This window comes from Tupaia chinensis, unplaced genomic scaffold, assembly GCF_000334495.1.
Source record: "Tupaia chinensis unplaced genomic scaffold, TupChi_1.0 Scaffold000410_1, whole genome shotgun sequence".
In the NCBI taxonomy this organism is placed as follows: domain Eukaryota; kingdom Metazoa; phylum Chordata; class Mammalia; order Scandentia; family Tupaiidae; genus Tupaia; species Tupaia belangeri.
Window position 1 is genome coordinate 2,906,625 of NW_006159915.1, and position 22,125 is coordinate 2,928,749.

General features: G+C 38.9%; 1 protein-coding gene across 1 annotated transcript in view; it reads left to right on the forward strand.

Annotated features, from left to right (window-relative positions):
* The window catches only part of ABCB5 (ATP binding cassette subfamily B member 5), a 170,276-nt gene that overhangs the window by 78,976 nt on the left and 69,175 nt on the right, over positions 1–22,125 (forward strand). Inside the window, 5 exon segments of the mRNA XM_027774185.1 lie at positions 3,637–3,774; positions 8,793–8,801; positions 15,122–15,259; positions 16,608–16,712; positions 16,853–16,930. Coding sequence (XP_027629986.1) covers positions 3,637–3,774; positions 8,793–8,801; positions 15,122–15,259; positions 16,608–16,712; positions 16,853–16,930 — 468 coding nt within the window.

Consider the following 22,125-nt stretch of genomic DNA (forward strand, 5'->3'; position numbering starts at 1 on the left):
GACATAATATCCTTCTACTAGTTGTTTACCTAGGAGAAGAACTCCTTAGTCACAGTACTTTTTTTTTTAACATTTATCATGCTAGAAAACAGAAGTCTCAAATTATAATCTTAACTTCACAAATCAATCATTTGTTTATAGTTCTTAGGTGAAAAAATTGGCTAAGTCTATGATCCTCAACATTGTGCTAAACAATATGATGAAGGTTAAAGAGCTAATAGGGGCTCAGGCATGGTGGTGCAATGTTAGCACAACACTCTCCAGTGTTGAAAGCCATTTGGAAGACAGGGTTGAATTCCTAGGCTGACCTGTACATATTGGGCATGCAGATGTATACCCATGATCCTGGCTGGCTGGAATGCTGGGGAGCTGGGGAGAGGATCATGGTTGCTCCATAGAAGATGCTTCTCTCTCTCTCTCTCTCTCTCTCTCTCTCTCTCTCTCTCTCTCTGACACTATCTCTCTGTCTTATGAAAATAAATGAATAAACTTTTTTTAAAAAGAACTTGTGAGTGTGTGTATACGTGTGTGTGTTATGTGTGTGTGTGTTTGTGTGTGTGTACCTGATATTTGCCAGACACATTACAAATAGGCTTCAAAGTTTGTATAGGCAGATCCTAGACAATCTAACTCACTATGATATGATTTTTAAGAACTATAACACACAGTCCTCACTTAAAGACTTATAAGTTAACTAGCATCGAAATGTGAAATAGTGCAGACAGATGTTATAAGTATAGAAGAAGCAAGATTGATGGAGGGGCGAGTGGTTAGAGATTACCCATGGAAAATTTCATAGAAGAAGTCTTGAAGGCTACAAGGTGGAAGATGGAGGTGGAGATGGAGGAGAAATCCAGGTCAGTGGAATAGCAGCATGAATGTAAAAAGAACATGGTGCGCAGCTAAAACAGAAAGAAGACAAGCCTTATATGTGTAAAGAAGAGTGTTGAGGAGGTCATGGGAAAGTGTTGGGTAATGAGGGTCAGATCCTGAAAGTTCCTGGAAGTCAGTCAGAAGGGTTATGACTTAATGTGTAGCAAGCACTTAACACAGTGCCTGGTACACAGTGCACTCTATACATACCCTCTGAGTGAAAATACATCCATAAATCCACATTGTGCACATACCATCTACTCACAGGTGCATCTGAAACCTCATACTGGATAATCAAGAGGAGGTATAATCTTAGAGGCACATGGCAAACTCTTCTGCATGCCATAAGATCCACCCTACTGGAGTGCACACAGATTTTTCATTAGCACATTACATGTCATAGTCCCTTCATGTCATGGGTACTGTAGAGTAAACCTACAAGATATCTACATAAACAAATAACTCCATTTTGGAACTGATCACACGTACTTGCTGCTGTTGCCTGTAGTGTCAAAGTGAGTGGATGTATGAGAATTTATGACCGTCTCTAGTATTACAGTGTTAACGCTCCTCAGAGAAACCTGAGAGGCAGCCTAGAAACATGGTTAAGATCACAAGTTCTGGAATCACTGCATGTTGACTCTGCCACTTAATTGTTTTAAGACCTTGGGCAAGTTATTTAAAACATTTGTGCCTCAATTTTCTAATCTCTAGCATGGGGAAAATAATAGTAACCTATTAATGAATTTTTGTGAATATTAAATGAGCTAATTTACGGTGAGTCCCTAGAATTGTTGTCGTGGTATTTTTATAGCATTCGTATTATCCAGTCAAACCATGGAGGTTAATGTTGTAATTGTTTATCTAGACTATACATGATTATATACAGACATATTCCTTCAGTGAGTATCTATGTGAAAATGAAATAAATAAAAACAGGTAAAGATATACACATACCAAAACACTGTGGTCATTATTTTGTCTAGCAGCCTTCTCAGGAAAATAAATTGTCCTTGACATGTTAAAGCACCTTCATAGCAAAATTGATTATGAGAAAAGGTCAAAGTTTTATTTTTAAATTTTGCTATAGGGTACATGCGCTCACTGGAGAGACATATAGGAAGAGAGAAAGAGGGGGAAGTGAGAAAGCAACTCCCTAGGGGATGGGTACACTACAATTTTCTCTCCTCTCCGGAATTTGGGCATGCATGCACATATATCTGGCATGTCTTTCAAGCCACCGGGTCCAGGACTAAAACTGCGTAGTCAGCCATGTGAGATCCAGCACCCTAACCACCAAGCCACCAGTTGACCCCATAGTTTTGTGTTTTTTAACATATACATTTTTTTTTCACTATAGGGCGCGTGCGCTCGCCAGACAGACAGAGAGAGACATAGAGACAGAAAGCGAGAAATCACCCCCCAGGGGGGATGGTCACGCCGCAATCCCTTCTCCTCCATTCTCCTCCCGGGATCTTGGGCATGCACGCACATGCGCCCAGCGTGAGTTTTAAGCCACCGGGTCCGGGACACGAACCGCGGTCGACTACGTGGGAATCCAGCGACATAGCCATTACGCTAACTGCTGGTTCCCCAACATATAAATTTATTTATTTACTTATTTGTTGTGATTTTTAAACCTCTGGGTCTAAGATTCAAACTTTGGTCGGCCATATGGGAATTCAGTGCCTTAAACACCATGCTACCTCCTGGCCCCCCCAAACTTTTATTTTAAACTTGCTACAAAGTAAATAACTCTTGAGGGGGAAAAAAGCCAAATAAGGTATGTTTTTCATGTAGATACATTTATAGGAAAAGAAAGGAGAAGAACATGACATGAAGGAAGGTCTGATAAAAGATGTTAGGATGGTACATGGCTAAAGTTCACTATACTTTTAAATGACTAACAGTTGCTAAGTTTATCAAAGAATCTCAGTGTCTCTGGGAAGTTTTACATGAACACATTCTTCTTGTACACCTAAACCTACCTAAGTCTTTCTATCTCCTCTCCCCATTCTTCTCTGAGCCTCCATCATCCTACCTAGGTTCCTCTCTTGTCCTCCTCCTCCCATCTCTTCATGGGAAGTCACAAAGTTCCTAAGTGTCCTTTTCATACCACATTTAGATGAACAGAGAATATAGTCCCTTTAGTTCACTGAAACTAAAAGAAAAACTAAATCTAGGCACTCTATTATAGTTAAGAACTTGTTTCTTCCAGGTTAATTTGATTTCTTTGGAATTTCTTATTCTTTGAGAGCTGGCCCTGTCAATTTTGCTTTTTGATCACAGTTTGCAGTGGGCAGCTGTGGTAGGTGTGGAAAACATTCTTATCTCCTGAAGCCTCTCTAAGGCCAGGACCAGCCTCACATGTAAGCGCCTAACTCTGTTATAAATATAGACGCTCTAGAAGAAGCTAGGAAGAGGGGGGATCAGAAAGACTAACTAACATCTGTTTCAAAAATCTTTTACTAAGATCTGTCCTTGCTAGTGGTATAATTATTTTAGATTAAGATATTGTTTTCTCTGGCTAATTATACAGATCTTTGGAAAAGAAGGCATAATAAGCTATTGTCAGTCACTAACATTTGAGTATGAGTTAGACTTAGTTCTATATCAAGCCTGAAAACTGTTCAGCAAGAACTGCACGAGAATATGCCACATTGAATAGCAAAGGCAATAACCATTTTAAGGAGATGCTTAATAAAGTTCCTTTGAATTTTTAAGGTATTATTTTAGTAATAACCTGTATATCCTTTATTTAAGGATATCAAAACAGCTGATGAGCAGATGGAGTCAATGACATATTCTACTGAAAGAAATACCGGATCAGTTCCTCTGTATGCAACGAGTAGCATCAAGTCAGTCTTTACTGGCCAGTCTGAGGAGCGCATCCACCATGAGGTAAAGGCCTAACTGTTAACAGATTTTGCCCACATGTTATCCAATTTTGACTTAATCCTTATAAAGTTTACAACTTATTTGCAATAAAATGTTACTGTGGCACTAAGTTTATAAAACATGTCTTTCCCAAACTTCACTGTCTCACTGAGAGACTCTAAGGAGGAGTCTACACTGATGTCAGAAGTCCTTGTTGAGGCAGAACAAAAAATAATCTTACGGGAATGTTACATTATTTTTTCTATAAGACAAGCCAAGGACTGAAACAGTGCCTTGGAAAGTATAGTACAGGTACCACGAATGATAACCAAGATGAGTTTGAGTCATGTAAGAGCATAAATGCACAACACTCCCTGAATGCAGAAAAGCCCTAGAAGATTCTACCCTGTCCTCCAGTCCCAGGGGACACTCCAAGTAGTCTTGTCACTTGGGCAGGCAGTGCTTATTCCTCTGTTTGGTCTTCCCAAGCCTCAAACCACCTGCTTTAACAAAAAAAAAAAAAAAAGTTTATTTAACTTCATTCATTCATTCATTTATTTTAATTTATCCAGAGAGAGACAGAGAGAAAGAAAGAAGGAAAACCAGAAAGCAAGCCACCAGGTCCAGGACTCAAACTGTGGCTGGCCATGTAGGAGTATCCAGCACCCCAACCACCACGCCACCTGCTGGGCCCTCAGACCACCTACTTTAACCTCCTTAGAGCTGATACCGCTCAGTACTACTCACACATTAAGATTCATTTTTCTATCCTAAGTCAGCCTCCCTTCTTTTAATATACCCAGTACCTACTAGGGGCCTTGACCCCCACTCTAAATGTTCTGCATAGCATCCTTTCATAACACATTATTCATCTTCATCTCACTTCAACCCGCCCTTCTTCTAGCCATCCCATTCCCTGAGTCTCAACCTTCTTCCCAGCCTTTCAAGTTTCACTAGCCCCCTGTCTGTTTTCCAGTTGTAACCTCTGACAACTGGAAACCCCTCATTCTAGTCCCTCTATGTTAGCTCATTCCCCTTAACCTCCAGCAGCCATATCATCCACACCTATCCTTGGCTCACTGTTTTCTTCCAAACAATCTCCCTTCCTCTCCTTGGGTCTGACAGATACTTCAGACTGAATAACCCTTAGCTGTTACCACTGTCTTCATGCCCACTCTTCTCAGTCTCTTCTGTCTGAAGCCCATGAATTATCCGCCCCCAAACCCCATCTTCTGCCCTCTCTAGTACCAGCAATTTATTAGACACAACTCGTTCCTTTTATGTATGTCGTCCTTCATAGCTACTTGGCAGGCAGAGACCACATGGAAAGCCCAGGTTTGATTCCTGGCCCACCCCATAAAGCTAGGCATGGTGGTGTACACCAAGTAGTTCCAGCTACTTGGGAGGCTGTGGCAGGAAGTTTGTAACAGAGAGAGACACTAAAAACAATGAAACAGGAACCATCAAGTGGTGTACTGATTAAGGTCCTGGACTCCCACAGGGCTGACTATGGTTCAAGTCCCGGATCTGACAGCTTGAAAGGCACACTAGGCACATGTGTGTGCATGCCCACTAAAATCCCAGGGGGAGAAGGGATTGTAGTGTGGCCATCCCCCTGGGGGAAGGTGATTTCTCATTTTCTCTCTGTCTCTGTATGTCTTTCTAGTGACCTCATATACTCTGTAGCAAAAGTCTCTCAAAAATAAAATATTGGGGGAACCAGCAGATGGCATAATGGTTACGTCGCTGGACTCCCATGTAGCTGACCGCAGCCTAAGTCTCAGAACTGGTAACTTGAAGCTCACACTGTGCACGTGTGCATGCATACCCAGGATCCCAAAAGGAGAATAGAGGAGAAGGGATTACAGCATGGCCATCCCCCTGGGGGGTGATTTCTCACTTTCTGTCTCTCTGTCTTTGCAGCAAGCACATATGCCCTATAGCAAAAATCTCTTTAAAAAAAATTTTTTAATCACAAGGGTAGCAAAAAAGCACAAAAATAGTACATGAAATGAAGGGGAAAAAAATTATAAAAATAGACCCAGAAGGGCCAGAAGGCGTTATGGTGTTTAATGCACTGGACTCCCACATGGTCAACCATACTTCAAGTCCCAGACCTGGCAGCTGGCTTTCTCACTTTCTGTCCCTCTCTCTCTCTCTCTCTCACATGCGCCCTCTAACAAATTTTGAAAATAGTAATAACAATAATAAAATTAAGTAAATAATTCTTTCAAAATTAGACCCAGAAATTTAGAGTTAGTAGTCATTAAACATTTGTAATTATATTTCATATGCCCATATGGTCTTATAAAAAGAAAAGCAAAGGAGGCAAGAAATACTTGAAATAATAGTAAAATTTTTCCAAATTTGGGGGCTAGCAGATGTGTAATGGCCGGGACGCTGGACTCCAACACGGCTGACCATGGTTTGAGTTCCAAACCTGAAAGCTTACTTCCTCACATTCATTCTCTCTCTCTTTCATTCTTTTGTTCAATCTCTCTCTGGTCAAATTTAAAAAATAAATAGGTGAATAAAATTAAAGAAATCATTCTTTTTTTTAAATTATCCAAATTTAATAAAAACTAGAAACCCACAGGTTAAGAGCTTAATAAATTCCAAACCCAAAAAACACGATAAGTGATAAGGAGAAAAATATTAAAGCTGGCAGAGAAAATTGACAAAATATGTATAGAGAAAAAAAGAGAGTAAACCACAAACCTCTTAGCAGCAACGATGAAAACCAGAAGATAATGGTGTGCTATTTTTAAAGTACTGAACGGGGGGAAAAAAAAGAAAGAAAAAACACCTCAAGCTAGAACACTACATGCAGGAAAATGCCTTTTCAAAATGAAGAGAAAATTCAGACTTTTTTAGGGAAAAAAAGAAAGGATCTGCATTACAAGAAATATTAAACAAAGTCCTTCAAGCAGAAAAAAAAAATGTGATACTAAATGAAAAATGTGATACCAGATGGAAATCTGGATTTATACAGAAGAATGAAGAGTATCAAAAATAGTAACTATCTGAGCTAGGATAAGATAATTTTTTGACATTTTTAATATGTTTAAAAGATAATTTCCTTTTTTAAAGAAAAAAAATAACATTATACTGTAGGGATTATAACAAAAGTATTAGTAAAATCTATGAAAATAATAGCCAAAATGCCAGAAAGGAAAAAACAAAGGTATTATATTGTTATTTTAAAGTTTTGTTTTTTTTTTTTAGAGAAATTTTTTCTATATGGCATATCCACTCACCAGAGAGAAAGAAAGTGAGAAATCAACCCCCAAGGGGAAATGGCCATGCCACAATTCCTTCTCTATTCTTCTCTCGAGATTTTGAACATGCATACACAAACACCCAGTGTGAGTTTCAAGCTGCCAGGTCTCAGACTCGAACCACGGTCAACCATATAGGAGTCTAGTGGCTTAACCACTATGTCACCTGCTGGCCCCTATTTTAAGGTTTTTAAATGGTGCATACTAATACTTAAAGGTAGATAGTTTAGGGAAATCAAAGTAAACTTCAGAGCAAAGAACATTACTGAGGATAATGAGGGTTATTTTGTAATTATAAAGGAATTAATTTATCAAAAACTGCAAAGAGAAATAGACAAATCTGCATTATATTTATATATGTATAATTTACATTTAATCACTATACATCTTTACATTGTACAACATACCCTTTTCCCCAGCAAGAATACAGTGCATATCAGTCAAGACACAAACATTACCATAGATATTACCATCAGCAAGTAACTTTATTTTTGTTTCAATTAAAAGTATTGTTTGTCCCCCCCCCCGTTCCCCTCCCTCCCTCCCACAAAATCTGCATTATACTTAGAAATCTCAACACCCTTCTATTAAACACTGATAGAACAAATAGTCAGCAAACATATTTTCTTTTTTTGTTAGAGAGATTTTTGCTGTGGGGTGTGTGTGCTTGCAGGAGAGACAGACAGAAAGTGAGAAATCACCCGATAGGGGGATGACCATGCCACAATCCCTTCTCCTCCATTCTCCTCTCAGAATCTTGGGCATGAGGGAACCAGCAGTTGGTATAATGGCTATGTTGCTGGACTCCCACGTAGTCGACCCCAGTTCGCTTCCCAGATCCGGTGGCTTAAAACTCACACCAGGCGCGTGTGCATGCGTGCCCAAGATCCCAGGAGGAGAATGGAGGAGAAGGGATTGTGGCGTGACCATCCCCCCCTGGGGGATGATTTCTCGCTTTCTGTCTCTCTGTCTCTCTCTGTCTGTCTGGCAAGCGCATGCAAAAACAAAAAAAAAAAAAAAAAGAATCTTGGGCACGCATGCACATGTGCCCACCATGAGTTTGTTGTTTTGTTTTATTTTTTTAAAGAGAGATTTTTGCTGTAGGGCACGTGTGCTCACTGGAGAGACAGAGAGAAACAAAGCAAGAAATCACCCCCCAGGGCAATGACCACACCACCATCCCTTCTCTTCCATTCTCCTCTTGGGAATTTGGGCACGCACGCACACGCACCCAGCGTGAGTTTAAACCACCGGGTCCGGGATTTGAACCACAGTTGACTACATGGGAGTCCAGTAATGTAATCATTATGCCATCCAGTGGTCCCTTTAATAGCATTATTAACCAATTTGACCTAGTAGATATTTATAGAAGATTCCACATATCAATAGCTGTATATACACTTTTTCCAAATGCATCTGAAAAGTTACCAAGGTAGACTGTATTGAGCCACAATGCAAGTCTTAATAAAGTTAAGAAGAATTCATGTAAGGCCAGGTGGTGGTGCAACAGTAACATGATAGAGCCACATGGGAAAGGTCCTGGGTTCATGTTCCAGGACCTCCTGATGACGATGGCTGCACATGCGTGTACCCACTTCTGGGCTAGCTGAAACTGGGGGTGAATTATGATGCAAAAATCTTATTGGGGTGTCTCTCTCTTTCTCACAGAAGACAGAAAGAAAGAAACATTTTTTTTAAAAAAAAGTAAAAAGAATTGGGAACCAGCAGTTAGCGTAATGGCTATGTCGCTGGACTCCCACGTAGTCGACCACAGTTCGTGTCCCGGACCCGGTGGCTTAAAACTCACGCTGGGCGCTTGTGTGTGCATGCCCAAGATCCCGAGAGGAGAATGGAGGAAAAGGGATTGCGGCGTGACCATCCCCCCTGGGGGGTGATTTCTCGCTTTCTGTCTCTATGTCTCTCTCTGTCTGTCTGGCGAGCGCACGCACCCTACAGTGAAAATCTCTCCAAAAAAAAAAAGTAAAAAGAATTCAAGTGATACAAAGCATATGTGATGATCTTCAAGGCAGTCTTATGTGAGAAAGTTCCAGATTCAAGTTTGGAAGCTTTGGGTATGCTAGGCATCTATTTTTGTGGCCACGATGTGGTACTGGCTGAAAATGATAGGACTAAGTCAAAGCGTCAGGCCCCCATTGGGGGTGCTTTCCCTCTTTGTCTCTTTTGCTCTCTCCCTCTCTCTCATAGAAGAAATATAGAAATGAGCTTTAAAAAAAAATCAATAATGAGGGAACAGCAGATGGCATAGTGGTTACATTGCTGGACTCCCATGTAGTTGACTAGATAGTTCAAGTCCCAGACCCAGTAGCTTAAATTCATGCCAGGCACGTGTTCATGCATTCTCAAGATCCTGAGAGGAAAATGAAAGAGAAGGAATTGCAGTGTGGCCATCCCCAAGAGGGGATGATTTCTCGCTTTCTATCTCTCTGTCTCTCTGTCTCTCTAGTGAGTGCACACACCCTATAGCAAAAATCTTTCTCAAAAAAAAACAAACAACCATGAGAGTAGCCAGTGACATAGTGGTTAAAGCAGCTTGATCCCACATGGCCAGCTACACAGTTTGAGTCCTGGACCTAGTGGACTGAAAAACGCACCAGACGTGTGCATACATGGCCAAAATCCTGAAAGGAGGAAAAGAGAAGGCATTGTGGCCTAGTCAACTCCATGTGGGGAAGAGTCCTTTCTCACTTTCCCTGTCTCTTTCTCTGTCTCTCTTTAGCAAGTACACACAAGCTTTGGCAAAATTTAAAAAATAAATAAATAAAAATCAACCACGAATCATACTTCATATAACAAAAGACCAGAAATGACAAAATAATAATAAAGAAGAAAAAAATTGATAAAATCCAAGCTGCTTCATTTAGAACAACAAAATTGAAAACCTCTGGACTATCTAAGCAAGAAAAAAGAAGACACACAAATTATTAATATCTACAATGAGGGAACAGCAGGTGGCATGCTGGTTAAGGGTGCTGGACTCCCACATGGCCAATGGTGGTTGGAGTCCCAGACCTTGTTGTGGCTTCTTTTCTCTCTCTCTCTCTCTTTCTCTCTCTCTCTCTCTCTCTCTCTCTCTCTCTCATTCTGCTCTTGCTCTGTCCCTCTTTGGTCAAAATTTAAATAAATAAATAAAGTTAAATAAAATAATAATTCTTTTTAAAAAATCTTCAAGAATATTGACATTTTTACACAGTCTACATGTATTAAAAGAATAATGGGAACCAGCAGTTAGCGTAATGGCTATGTTGCTGGACTCCCACGTAGTCGACCGTGGTTCAAGTCCTGGACCCAGTGGCTTAAAACTCACTCCGGGTTGGTGTGTGTACGTGCCCAAGATCCTGAGAGGAGAATGGAGGAGAAGGGATTGTGGCATGACCATCCCCCCTGGGGGGTGATTTCTCGCTTTCTGTCTCTATGTCTGTCTCTGTCTGTCTGGCAAGCGCACGTGCCCTATAGCAAAAACCTCTCCAAAAAAAAAAAAAAAAGGAATAGTAAAATAACTTTATAAAAGCATTTCCTTCAACTCAAATAAATGCAAACAAATTCCACAATTCTCTTGGACAAATTCCTGGAAGGACACAAACTACCAAAGCCCACTCAAAAACAAATTGATAATTTGAATAGTCTTATATCTGTAAGAAAGAAAGAAATTTTCATTAAATTGTTTTCTATGAAGAAAATTCCAGGTCCAGGTGATTTTACTCATGTCTACCAAACAGAAAATTAAAGAGGAGGAAGTCCTCATTTTATGAGACCAACATTATTACATCAAAATTAGACATTATTTTTAAAAAGTAGATTATAGACTAACATCCCTCATGAATATAGATAGAAAAAAAATCTTAACAAAATTTGACCAATCTAATCTAATAATATATAAAAAGAATAATATGTCATCATCAAGTAGAATTTTCCTAAGAAGTGCAAGGTTGGTTTAACATTCAGAGATTAATGTAATTCCCCTTATTAAAAACCTAAAAAAAGAAAAACTAATCATCTCAGCCAATAGAGAAAACTCATTTGACATAATGAACCATTCATTTTTGATTACTCTTTGCAAACAAAGAATTGAAAAAGTTTTTCTCAGTCTCATAATAGGCAACTGCAAAACCTACAGTGAATAGCATATTAAATGGTAAAAGACAAGACTAGAAGGAAGCAGGATGCAGCCTCTTGCCAGTTCAGTTCAATATTGAACCAGAAATTCTAGCCTGTGCAATAAGAAAAGTATTCAATATTTTGGATGCTATTTTATATCACATTTGTAAAAGTTCAAATTCTTGGGACCAGCAGTTATCGTAATGGCTATGTCGCTGAACTCCCATGTAGCCAACCACAGTTCGAGTCCTGGACTCGGTGGCTTAAACTCATGCCAGGCGCGTGTGTATGTGTGCCCAAGATCCCAAGAGGAGAATGGAGAAGGGATTGCGGTGTGGCCATCCTCCCTGGGGGGGTGACTTCTTGCTTTCTATCTCTCTGTCTCTCTCTCTCTCTTTCTGGCGAGTGCACACACCCTATAGCAAAAAAAATAATGAAAGTTCCAATTCTTATTTTTTTATTTTTCATTTTTGTGTATAGAATAATAGTTCATTTTAGTTTATTAATTGTGCATTATACAATCTTGCTAAACTCAATTACTAGTTTTAATTTTTTTTGTGTGGATCCATAAGACTGCATAGATGATCATGCCATCTGGAAATAAGAGAGTTTTATAACTTCCTTTCCTATCTGCAGGCCATTTATTTTCTGTACATATTTTTTGGACAGTCAACTAATTTTATGATGATGAGCTCAAAAACTTTAGAGAAAAAGATGATAGAGATCATTAATTTTTTTTAAATAAATGGTTTAATTTTATTTAAAATTTTTAAAAATTTGCTATAGGCCACGTGCACTCACTAGAGAGAGGCACAGAGAGAGAGTGGGAAAGTGAGAAAGCAAGCTGCCAGGTACAGGACTCAAACTGCAGTCAGCCATGTGAAAGTCTAGCGCCTTAACCACCACATCACCTGCTGACTCAAACAGTAAAATAATAATAATAATAACTACTATTATTATTATTATTTTGAGAGATTTTTGCTAGAGGGCATATGCACTCACCAGAGACAGAGAGAGAGAGACAGAGAAAGAGAGAAACCATCCCCCTGGGGAGTCCATGCTGCCATCCTTTCCCTTCCATTTTCCTCTCAGGATTTTGGGCACACATGTACACATGCCTGGTATGAGTTTCAAGCTGCCAGGGCCTAGACTCAAACTGCAGTCAACCATGTGGGAATTCAGCACCTTAACCACTATGCCACCTGCTGGTCCCCAGTCAAACTATTAAGCAACCTAATATAACTGTGGTGTACTCCTCCTGAAAACAGACTTTGAAAGCTTAAGAATTTTTAAAGTCCTGTTATCCATACAATAAAGTTTGCACTATACTTGCCACATGAAGATTAGAACTAGAATTATAAACTATTTTATAGTCTTCCTTAAGGAATTCTCTGGTTATTTGGTTCATAAATGCCATTACTTTAAGAACGAATGCCACAAAGAAGTTTACTGTATGAAATACCAACATTTCAGTGTCTTCTTTCCTATTAAAAATAATTACTCGGGGGCCAGTAGGTGGCATGGTTAAGGCACTGGACTCCTACATGGCCAACTGAGGTTCAAGTCCCAGACCTGGCAGCTTGCTTTCTGACTCTCACTCTCTCTCTCTCTCTCTCTCTCTCTCTCTCTTTCTCTCTCTCTCTCCCCTTCTCTCTGGTGAAATTCAAAAGTAATAATAGAAATAAATGAAATAAAATTTCTAAAAATAAGAATTACTCAACAAATGTATTCATAACTGTTTTTTAAAGTTTCTGAAATAAGCTCACTGCATATGCCAGACCAGAGCAAGGAGAGATCATTACTGTATTAACTGTGCTTTGACCACCACAACCATTAATTCATTGTAGCCCAGGAAGGACTGGCAGATACAGAATAGCTACTTGCTTTGTGCTTTCTCTGTTTAAAACCTAGGATTATGTGGTGCTGGCCCCCATAATGCAGTATTTAAAGGAGTAGGATCACAAATGGCCAACTGCTGTTCTAAAACCAGCTCTGGCAGCACAGAAAGCACACTAGACATATGTGTGTGTGCATGCCCCAAATCCCAGCTGTATAGAAAAGTGGAGGGGCTGGACTCTCACCTGGCCAACCGTGTTTTGTGTCCTGGCCTAGTAGTTTGCTTTCTCGCTTTCTCTCTCTCTCTCTCTCTCTCTCTCTCTCTCTCTCTCTCTCTCTCTTTCTGGTCAAATTCAAAAATAGTGATAATAATAAATAAAATAATTATTTTTTAAAAAGTGGAGAAGAAGGGATTGTGACATAACCATACCCTATTTATGAGGTGTTCTCTCTCTCTCTCTCTCTCTCTCTCTCTCTCTCTCTCTCTCTCTCTCTCTCTTTCTCTCTCTCTCTTACTCACACATGCCCTGTGGCAAATAAAAAGAGAAAATGAAGGAGGGGCTCAACAGGTAGCATGGTGGGTAGGGCACTGGACTCCCACATGGCCGACCATAGTTTGAGTCCTGGACCCAGTGACTTGAAAATCACACCAGGCACATGTACGTGCATGCCCAAAAATTCCAGGATAAAAGTGGAGGAGAAGGGATGGTGGCATGGCGATTCCCCCTGGGGAGGTAATTTCTCACTTTCCCTGTCACTATCTCTCTCTGGCAAGCACACATGCCCTATGGCAAATAAATAAATAAACCAATGAATGAATAAATAAACAAACAAAACAAAACAGAACTCCTGGATTTTGTGTAATCCTTCCTTCCTAATAATATCAGTAACAGCAATTGCTGCTAACCTTTATTGGATGCTTATTTTTTGCGAATACCAAGTTAAGACTAATTTTTATTTTCTTTTCGTTTTTTTGAGATAGGTCACATGCACTTACCAGAGAGAGATAGGGAGAGGAAAAATAAGAAATCATCTCCTGGGTAGTATGGCCATGCCACAATGTCTCCTCCATTCTCCTCCTTGGATTTTGGGAATGCATGTACACATGTCTGGCCTGATTTTCAAGCTGCCATGTCTAAGACTTGAACTGTAGTCAGTCATATGGGAGTCCAGCACCTTCGCCACACCACCTTCTGGCCTATTAAGCTTAATTCTAAAAATAAGAATTGATACCATCACTGGAAAGATGAGGAAATGGACTTGGTGAGTTTAATATTAGCTCTGATACTGCAGCATTTTACTTGGGAATATAAACCTCAAAACATCTTTTCTGGTCTGAGAGAAGGCTTTCCCATGTGGGTCCTTAATAACTGGGGACCAGCAGTTAGCATAATGGCTATGTCGCTGGATTCCCACGTAGTCGACGGTGGTTCGCGTCCTGGACCCAGTGGCTTAAAACTCATGCCGGGCGTGTGTGCGTGCATGCCCAAGATCCCGAGAGGAGAATGGAGGAGAAGGGATTGTGGCATGGCCATCCCCCCTGGGGGGTAGTTTCTCACTTTCTATCTCTCTGTCTCTCTCTGTCTGTCTGGCGAGTGCACGCACCCTATAGCAAAGACCTCTCCAGAAAAATTTTAAAAATAAAAATAAAACAACTTTTTAGCTACATTTTAAAATATTTTTGTATATAAATCATGAAACTGGAAAACTTTCAAGTTTACAAATCTTAGTAAAATTTCTGCCTTTTGGACTTCCTCTGCTAGTTGTCAGCTAGATTTTACCCTATTCTAGAGTATGAAATTGAAAAACTGGTTTAATAAGAATAAAAATATCTTCTGTGAGGCTTAGCCATCAGAACATGTAAATTAATTTATACTTTTGAAATGATGACAAACTGAGTAAAATGCCAAAGTGTAACATTGAACAGTCCCTTTTTATCCTTCTTATTTTATGTTCTAGGGTCATTACTAGTAATAGGGGTAGTGCCCTATCTCTAAGGAAAAAAAATCTTTTCTACCCTGTTACCTGTCATATTGATATTTTACATCACGGTTCTGTTTATGACTGACTAACTCCTCTAGTTTCAATCATGCTCACAAACTGGGATTTTTTTAACCAAGATATTTTTTTAATAGGCAAAGCTTCCTGAAGTTCCTCTATTAAAAGTTTTTAAATTATGCAAATCTGAATGGCCTTTTGTGGTTCTGGGGACATTGGCTTCTGCTCTAAATGGGACTGTCCATCCAGTATTTTCCATCATCTTTTCAAAAATCGTCACTGTAAGTAAAACTAATTTGCTATTTTAATACATAGATATATAAAGTACAGCCTGAGAGGACAGACTGGTACCACTCTGATCACAAAGGTGAAATTTGGAACTTTCAGCAGTCACCCCCAGTGGGGGATCTATGAAAGAAAGGTTAATGAGTGTTCTCAGGAGATAACTCGGCATCTATTGTGAAGTGTTTGGCTCTCCCATGTTGACTGGGCGCTCATCAAAGAAATTGCTTTGTTTTCTAACTGTGACTCCAGTGCCATATCAGCATTCCAAAGCACTGAAGCAATAAAATAGACAAATAAGACTAGTCTCCTTTCAACTAGTTGGAACAATGGCAATTTTTTAGTAGCTAGCTCAGGGAGAGGAAATAACAAGAGTTTAGGATTGTGCCAAAAGACTCAGAAGAATTGGTGAGTTCAGGGGTCTTTCCAGATCCGTATTAGGCCTTCAGCCTCCCTTATTTTCCTAACTACTGTCAATATAAATGCCAGTATATGTATAATTATTACTTTGAGGAACAATTCTTTAGGGTCACATGTAAAGGCCTGACACTGCAGGTACTACTTTAGGCATGGGAATCTTAAGAAACTTGAGTTACTGAAAGCTATTAGCAATAACACAGGTGAGCCTGATGGGTAAAGCAGCTAGGTCCCACATGGCTGACTACATGGTTCAAGTCCCAGGCCTGACAGCTTGAGAAACAAGCCAAGCACATGTGTATCCATACCCAAAATTCCCAAAGAGGGGAAAGGTGCAGAAAATAGATTGTGGCGTGACTATTCCCCATGGAGTACCTTTTTTGTCCTTTGTCTATCTCTGGCAAGCACATGTACCCTTTAGCAAAACACTAATAATAATAATAATATAAAAGTAAGTAAATACTAACACAAACAAATACTAACACAAACACATGGCCGACCACCGTTTGAGTCCTGGACCTGGTGGCTTGCTTTCTCACTGTCTCATTCCTTTCTCACTTTCCCACTCTCTCCCTCTCTCTCTGTACGGCCTCTCTCTGGTCAATAAAATAAAATGAATGAATAAATAAAGTTAAATTTAAAAATAATTATTTAAAATACATATATATGGTGATGTTAATAACAGGATTTATTTTTCTGATACAATATTTATATAGTTTGAGAGAATTCATAGTAAATTATTTTCTATCATATGTAATGAATGCAGATGTTAAAATAACAGGGTACTGCCCCACACAGAAATATGTATATAGTCTTGCTCTTACGTTAAAATTTATTTCAAAAATTCTGCTATATATAGACATCTTAGTTTTTTACTGTTTCTTTTATATTTTCCTACAAACACCTGATGAAAAACCTATTCCTTTGCAGATGTTTGAAGATGATGATAAAGCCACATTAAAGCATGATGCAGAAACTTATTCCATGATATTTGTCATTTTGGGTGTTATTTGCTTTGTCAGTTATTTCATGCAGGTAAACTTTAAGCAAAAACAACTGTGATTGCTTTTTGATGTCTCCCCTTTACTGACTTAAAAGTATAATAACTAAATGTTACAAAGAAATAGAAGAGAAAATCAAGAATAAATGTAGATTTTCTTCTTCTTGTTTTCCAGGGATTGTTTTATGGAAGAGCAGGAGAAACTTTAACCATGAAATTAAGACAATTGGCATTTAAAGCCATGTTATATCAGGTTAGTGTTTAATTGAATTATTCCTATTTTATTTTAAAATCGTTGGAAAATATTCTACATTGAGTTCATTCTCATCAATTTTTTATACAATCTTTCCTTCAGATCATTTCAATTCATGCTTTTTTGGTTCTGAGCAGCAAAAATCTGTTAGAATTCTTATAGTATGTTTTTCTGACAAAACCAAGCCCAAAATTTTGGCGTTGAACATACAACTTATAGAAAACAAGGATTTAGGGTCCCATTCTTTGTATCTGGCATTCATCTTGCCAAATCTTTCTTTTATATGAATATAGTGTCCCAGGATCAGAACAATAGACCAAATTAAAACTGAAAAGGAGAGGTAAAAGCTAGATAACTTGAGGACATGTTTGAGAAGAAGAAATTCATTTCTCTAGTCTTCATCCATGGGCACAGCTTAAGTTTTTCACTCCATATTTCATAAAGCAGCCATCTCTTTGCCCTCATCGAAAAAGTCCTGAACTCAGATAACATCAGTCTAGCTGGCAGGTCTGCCTGCCTCATAGAAATGATCAATCATACCTCTGAAATAACTAAAAATAGGTGGATCAAGGAGTAATCTCGAGGAGTGAGTCTTGGGGGCAAGTAGCAGAAATGTCTCAGATTGGCACCTCTGCAGTTCTTTTGAAGCTGAGGTGTATTGGGTTACTCTGAAAGCTAGTAATCATTTGGAGCCCTTCCCCTCACTTTCTGTCACCGAAGCTCACCGTGCAGGAGCAAATAGCTTCCTGCCAGGGTAATTTCTTTTCAGAAATAGAGTTACTCTCATTCCAGCTGAGTCGTCAAAACCAGTTTTTACATCTCGTGACTTTCAGGGGTAGTACTTGGGAAGGCTGCCATGGAACAAAATTCCTTAGCCTTTGTACTCTTAGGGAGCTACAAGATCCAAAACACAGTGAAACAACTTAAGAGATTTCCCATTCCAACTTGATGCCCTTATCCCCTCTACTCAAAACTGTTGTGTGTCTGCACTTTGCTACACATTTCCCAATTTTCCTTAATCCAGAATACAGAAGTCTACTTAAGTGGGCAGACAATGGAGCAGCAGAAAAATGCATTGTTCTGCAAGGCTGAACCACCTGGGAAGGTCTAGGTTCATATCTGGAGACCTCCCTAAATACCTGAGCCCATATGTGCCCATAATCCGCTGGCTGAGGTAGGGAATGGATGGTGTCCTTGAGACTCTGTTGGGGATGCTGTTTTATTGTCTCCCTGTCTCTCGCTCTGATTCATAGAAGAAATAAATAAAGTTAAAAAGACAAAAAATCCACATGAGGGATATGATTTAATGTCTGAACATACCTCTCATTTAAACTTTTAATATATCTTTGGTTTTGTTTTCATTTGTGAATATTTTCTGTCTTTACCGTAAATCTTTTCTGAAATAAGGTGAGATTTTAATACTGTGTGTGTGTGTGTGTGTGTGTGTGTATTTAGCTTGCTGGGGACAGAAAAAAAGAGAGAGAGACAGAAAAGGAAAAAGCACCCCCTCCCCAGTGGGACATGGTCATACCACAATTCCTTCTTTTCCATCTCTCCCTCCTGTTGGGATTTTGGGAATGCATACATACACGTGCCTAGCATATTTCCCAAGCTGCTAGATCTGGGACTTGAACTACATGGCTGACCATGTGGGATCCAGCCACTTCAACACTAGGCCACAGGCTGGCCCTCTAATACTAAATTTCACACTTGTTGACAATTATCTGTTTATTTCATTTTTTCCTGATGAATTTATGTTATTCCCTGCTCAGAGAGACTGATTTTAAATTTCTAAGAATTTTTAAAAATGTTTTCCAAATGCTTGGATATTTTTATACAGAGGTATATACATTTTAATTTTCCCAGGCATTTCTTTGAACTTCCTCTCTGCTCATAGAATGCTTTTAGTGGAGGAATCTCAAAGCCATGAACCAGTTTAATCAGTGAAATGGTTGTTAATCTGATCTTTTGGTGATCTATAACAGACATTAATCCTCTGACTAGTACTAGCCATGTAAACACCAGGACAGTAACATTCTTGGATAGAGTAGCCTCTCCCCACGAGAATGTTCTGTTCTGTGGCCTTCAAAATCAAGTACATATCTAAAAGACAAGCACAAAAAAAACTTTGTTATTTAGCAGATGTTACTGAATTCCCCCATAAACTCAACTTAGTTTCTTTCTGCATATTGTTTTGCCTCTTCATTCTTCAGCATTCTTTTTGTTTCTTCTCTTTGCTTTTTAAAATTGGAGAAAAAAAAGAGTAGTATATCTGGCCTTTTCTTTGTCAATATTTTTACCATTTTCCTTTGTCTGCAATAAGGGAAGCTTGTAGTAATATGATTTTTATCTAACTCTTACTTCCTAGTTTTTGTCCCAAGATAAGACTGTTCAAGGCTAAGAAAGCATGCTGAGGCTTGGAGTGCTTTTTTTGTAACTAATTTGAAACTTCACTTGAAGTAGAAGTATTTATAGAATTAGGTGTGGTCTTTTTGTAGATATTTAATCTATATTTTATATGATTGCTTGAGATTCTTTCAGTTGAAAAGAATGTCCTAATTGTTGTTGACTTCAGTAGTTGGAAATAAGTTTTACTCATCATGTTTCAAAGCTAAGTTTATGTATGTTTATGATAAACATTAACCTATAGAGCTTTTGGATTTTTGAATAGGCACAAAGTTTATTTTAGCCCATTTCTCTCTGAGTTAGATTAACTAGAGCTTCTTTGGAGGTCTTTAAATTATAAAATGATAGCTTTGATGGTGGCCATTAAAGGGCCTCAAAAAGTGCCAATAGCTAGGCTACATCCAAAAGAATTTGGGAAAACAAGTACTAAAGCAAGAGCGATGGGTAATGAAACTCAATAATGATTCTTTCCAGTGAGAGACAAAACAATTGCCTAAAGATACAGGTGCTGAAAAGAGGGAGAGAGAGAGAAAGCACCCCTCAGTGGGGTGTGTTCACATTGCAATCACTTCTCCTTTATATCTCCATTCTGTAGAGATTTGGGGCACACATGCACATGTACCCAGTGTGTTCCCAAGACACTGGGTGCCAGAACTTGAACTAAGGTCAGCCATATGAGATCCAGATCCCTTAACCAATAGGCTATGGGGCTTGCCCCAGAACAAGGTAATTGATTAAAAACTGTAGGTTCAGGACCAGCAGATGGCGCAATGGTTGTATCACTGGACTCCCTTGTAGTCACCTGCAATTCCAGTCCCAGACCTGGCAGCTTAAAACACACTGGGCATATGAGTATGTGTGCCCAAAATCTCGAGAGGAAAATGGAGAAGAAGAGATTGCAGCATTGCCATCCTTCCTGAGGGGTAATTTCTCACTTTCTGTCTCTGTCTCTGTCTCTGTCTCTCCAGCAAGCACAAAAAAAAAAATCTCACAAAAAATAAAACAAAAAACTGTGAACTCAGAGCCAGATGGTATTGACCAGTAAAATGCCATGCTCCCTGAAGCTGACCCACATGAGAGGGTTTCAGGTTTGTGTTATTGGTCATTATCATTTAGAGATTCTCTCAGTGCAGTAGGCGATATGCCCATGATCCAGGGGTAGCTAAAGCTGTAGGTGACTCATGACATCAGGATCCTCTTGAAGATACTGTCTCTCTCTCTATCAGTCTCTCTCACTTTTAGGAGAAGTATCAATAAATAAACTTTTTTAAAAATCTCAGTGCCAGCAGGTAGTGTAGTGGTTAAGGTGCTAGACTCCCATATGGTCCACCGAAGTTCAAGTCCCTGACCTGGTGGCTTGAAACTCATACTGGGCACATGTGTGTGGGTGCTCAAAATCCTAAGAGGAGAATGCAGGAAAAGGGACTGCAGTGTGGCCATCTCCCCTAGGGAGTGATTTCTCACCTTCACTCTCTGTGTCTCCAACGAGCGCACATGCCCTATAGCAAAAGTCTCTCAATAAAAAAAAAAATCTGACTTCTGGTGCTGAATCCTAAACTCAAGATTGCCAGCCATATTGCCTTGGGCAAATTTATTTCTTTATACCATAATTTCCTCATTTAAAAATAGGAATAATCATCACATCTACCTTAGAGTTTCTGTGCTGATTAAATAAGAACATACGTGCCAAACATTTTTTGTAGTGTTATTATATGTTTGATTTGTAGTGAAATTATTAGTAGAAAATAAAAATTGAGTCTACTAATATCAAAAAGCCTGATAGCCTTACTAGTAATTATTTACCATCAGGAAGAAAGGAAGTAAAGCTACTTTTTAATTCAATACCAATTAAATTCCAGAAACTCTGCTAAATGTTTAGCTTACATTGCCTGTGCTAGAACCCATCTTTAGAGGGCATAATTGTTGACTTATTAAAAAACAATTGTGGGGGCTAGGCAGGTATCGTGGCGATTGAGGCACTGGACTCCCACACGGCCAAACACGTTTCGTGTCCTAGACCTGGCAGCTTGCTTTCTCATCTTCTTCCTCTCTCTCTCGTCAAATGAAAAGTAATAATAATAAATAAAATAATTAAAACAAAACAGATTTTGGACATCTTGCTGAATGAACATCAAAAAATGACTAAGACTAGTTAAGTAGAAAAAGGATATTTTGAAAGTTTACGAAAATGGAGATTATGAAAAAAGTAGGCATAGATTTCAAAAGTATTTTGCAACAAAATAAACTCATACTTTAATTCAGTATTTCCATGAACATTTTGAAGTCCCTTCATGTATCCTGTGCATTGTGTTTTTTAGCAAGTAATAGACTCAAGGATGCAATATTAAAAAATAAATTCTTTTTTTGACGTTTACGTAAACATTTTCTGTGCATTCCATGTTGTGTTGAAATCTAGAAACAGGGGCCAACAGGTGGCGTGGTGATTAGAGTAATGGTCTCCCATGTGGCCAACCGTGATTTGAGACCCAGACTAGGCAGCTTGCTTTCTCTCTTTCTCACTTTCTCTCTCTCTCCCTCTCTCTCTCTCTATCACACGCATGTGCTTTATAGCAAATTTTAAAAATAACAATAATAAATTAAATTAAATTATTTAAAAAAATAAATCCAGAATCAATTAGATAATATGATAATGCATATTGTTTTTTTGTTTGTTTTTGGTTTTTTGGGTGTTTTTTGTTTTGTTTTGTTTGTTTGTTTGTTTGTTTCGCTGTAGGGCGCATGTGCTTGCCAGACAGACAGAGAGACAGAGAGACAGAAAGCAAGAAATC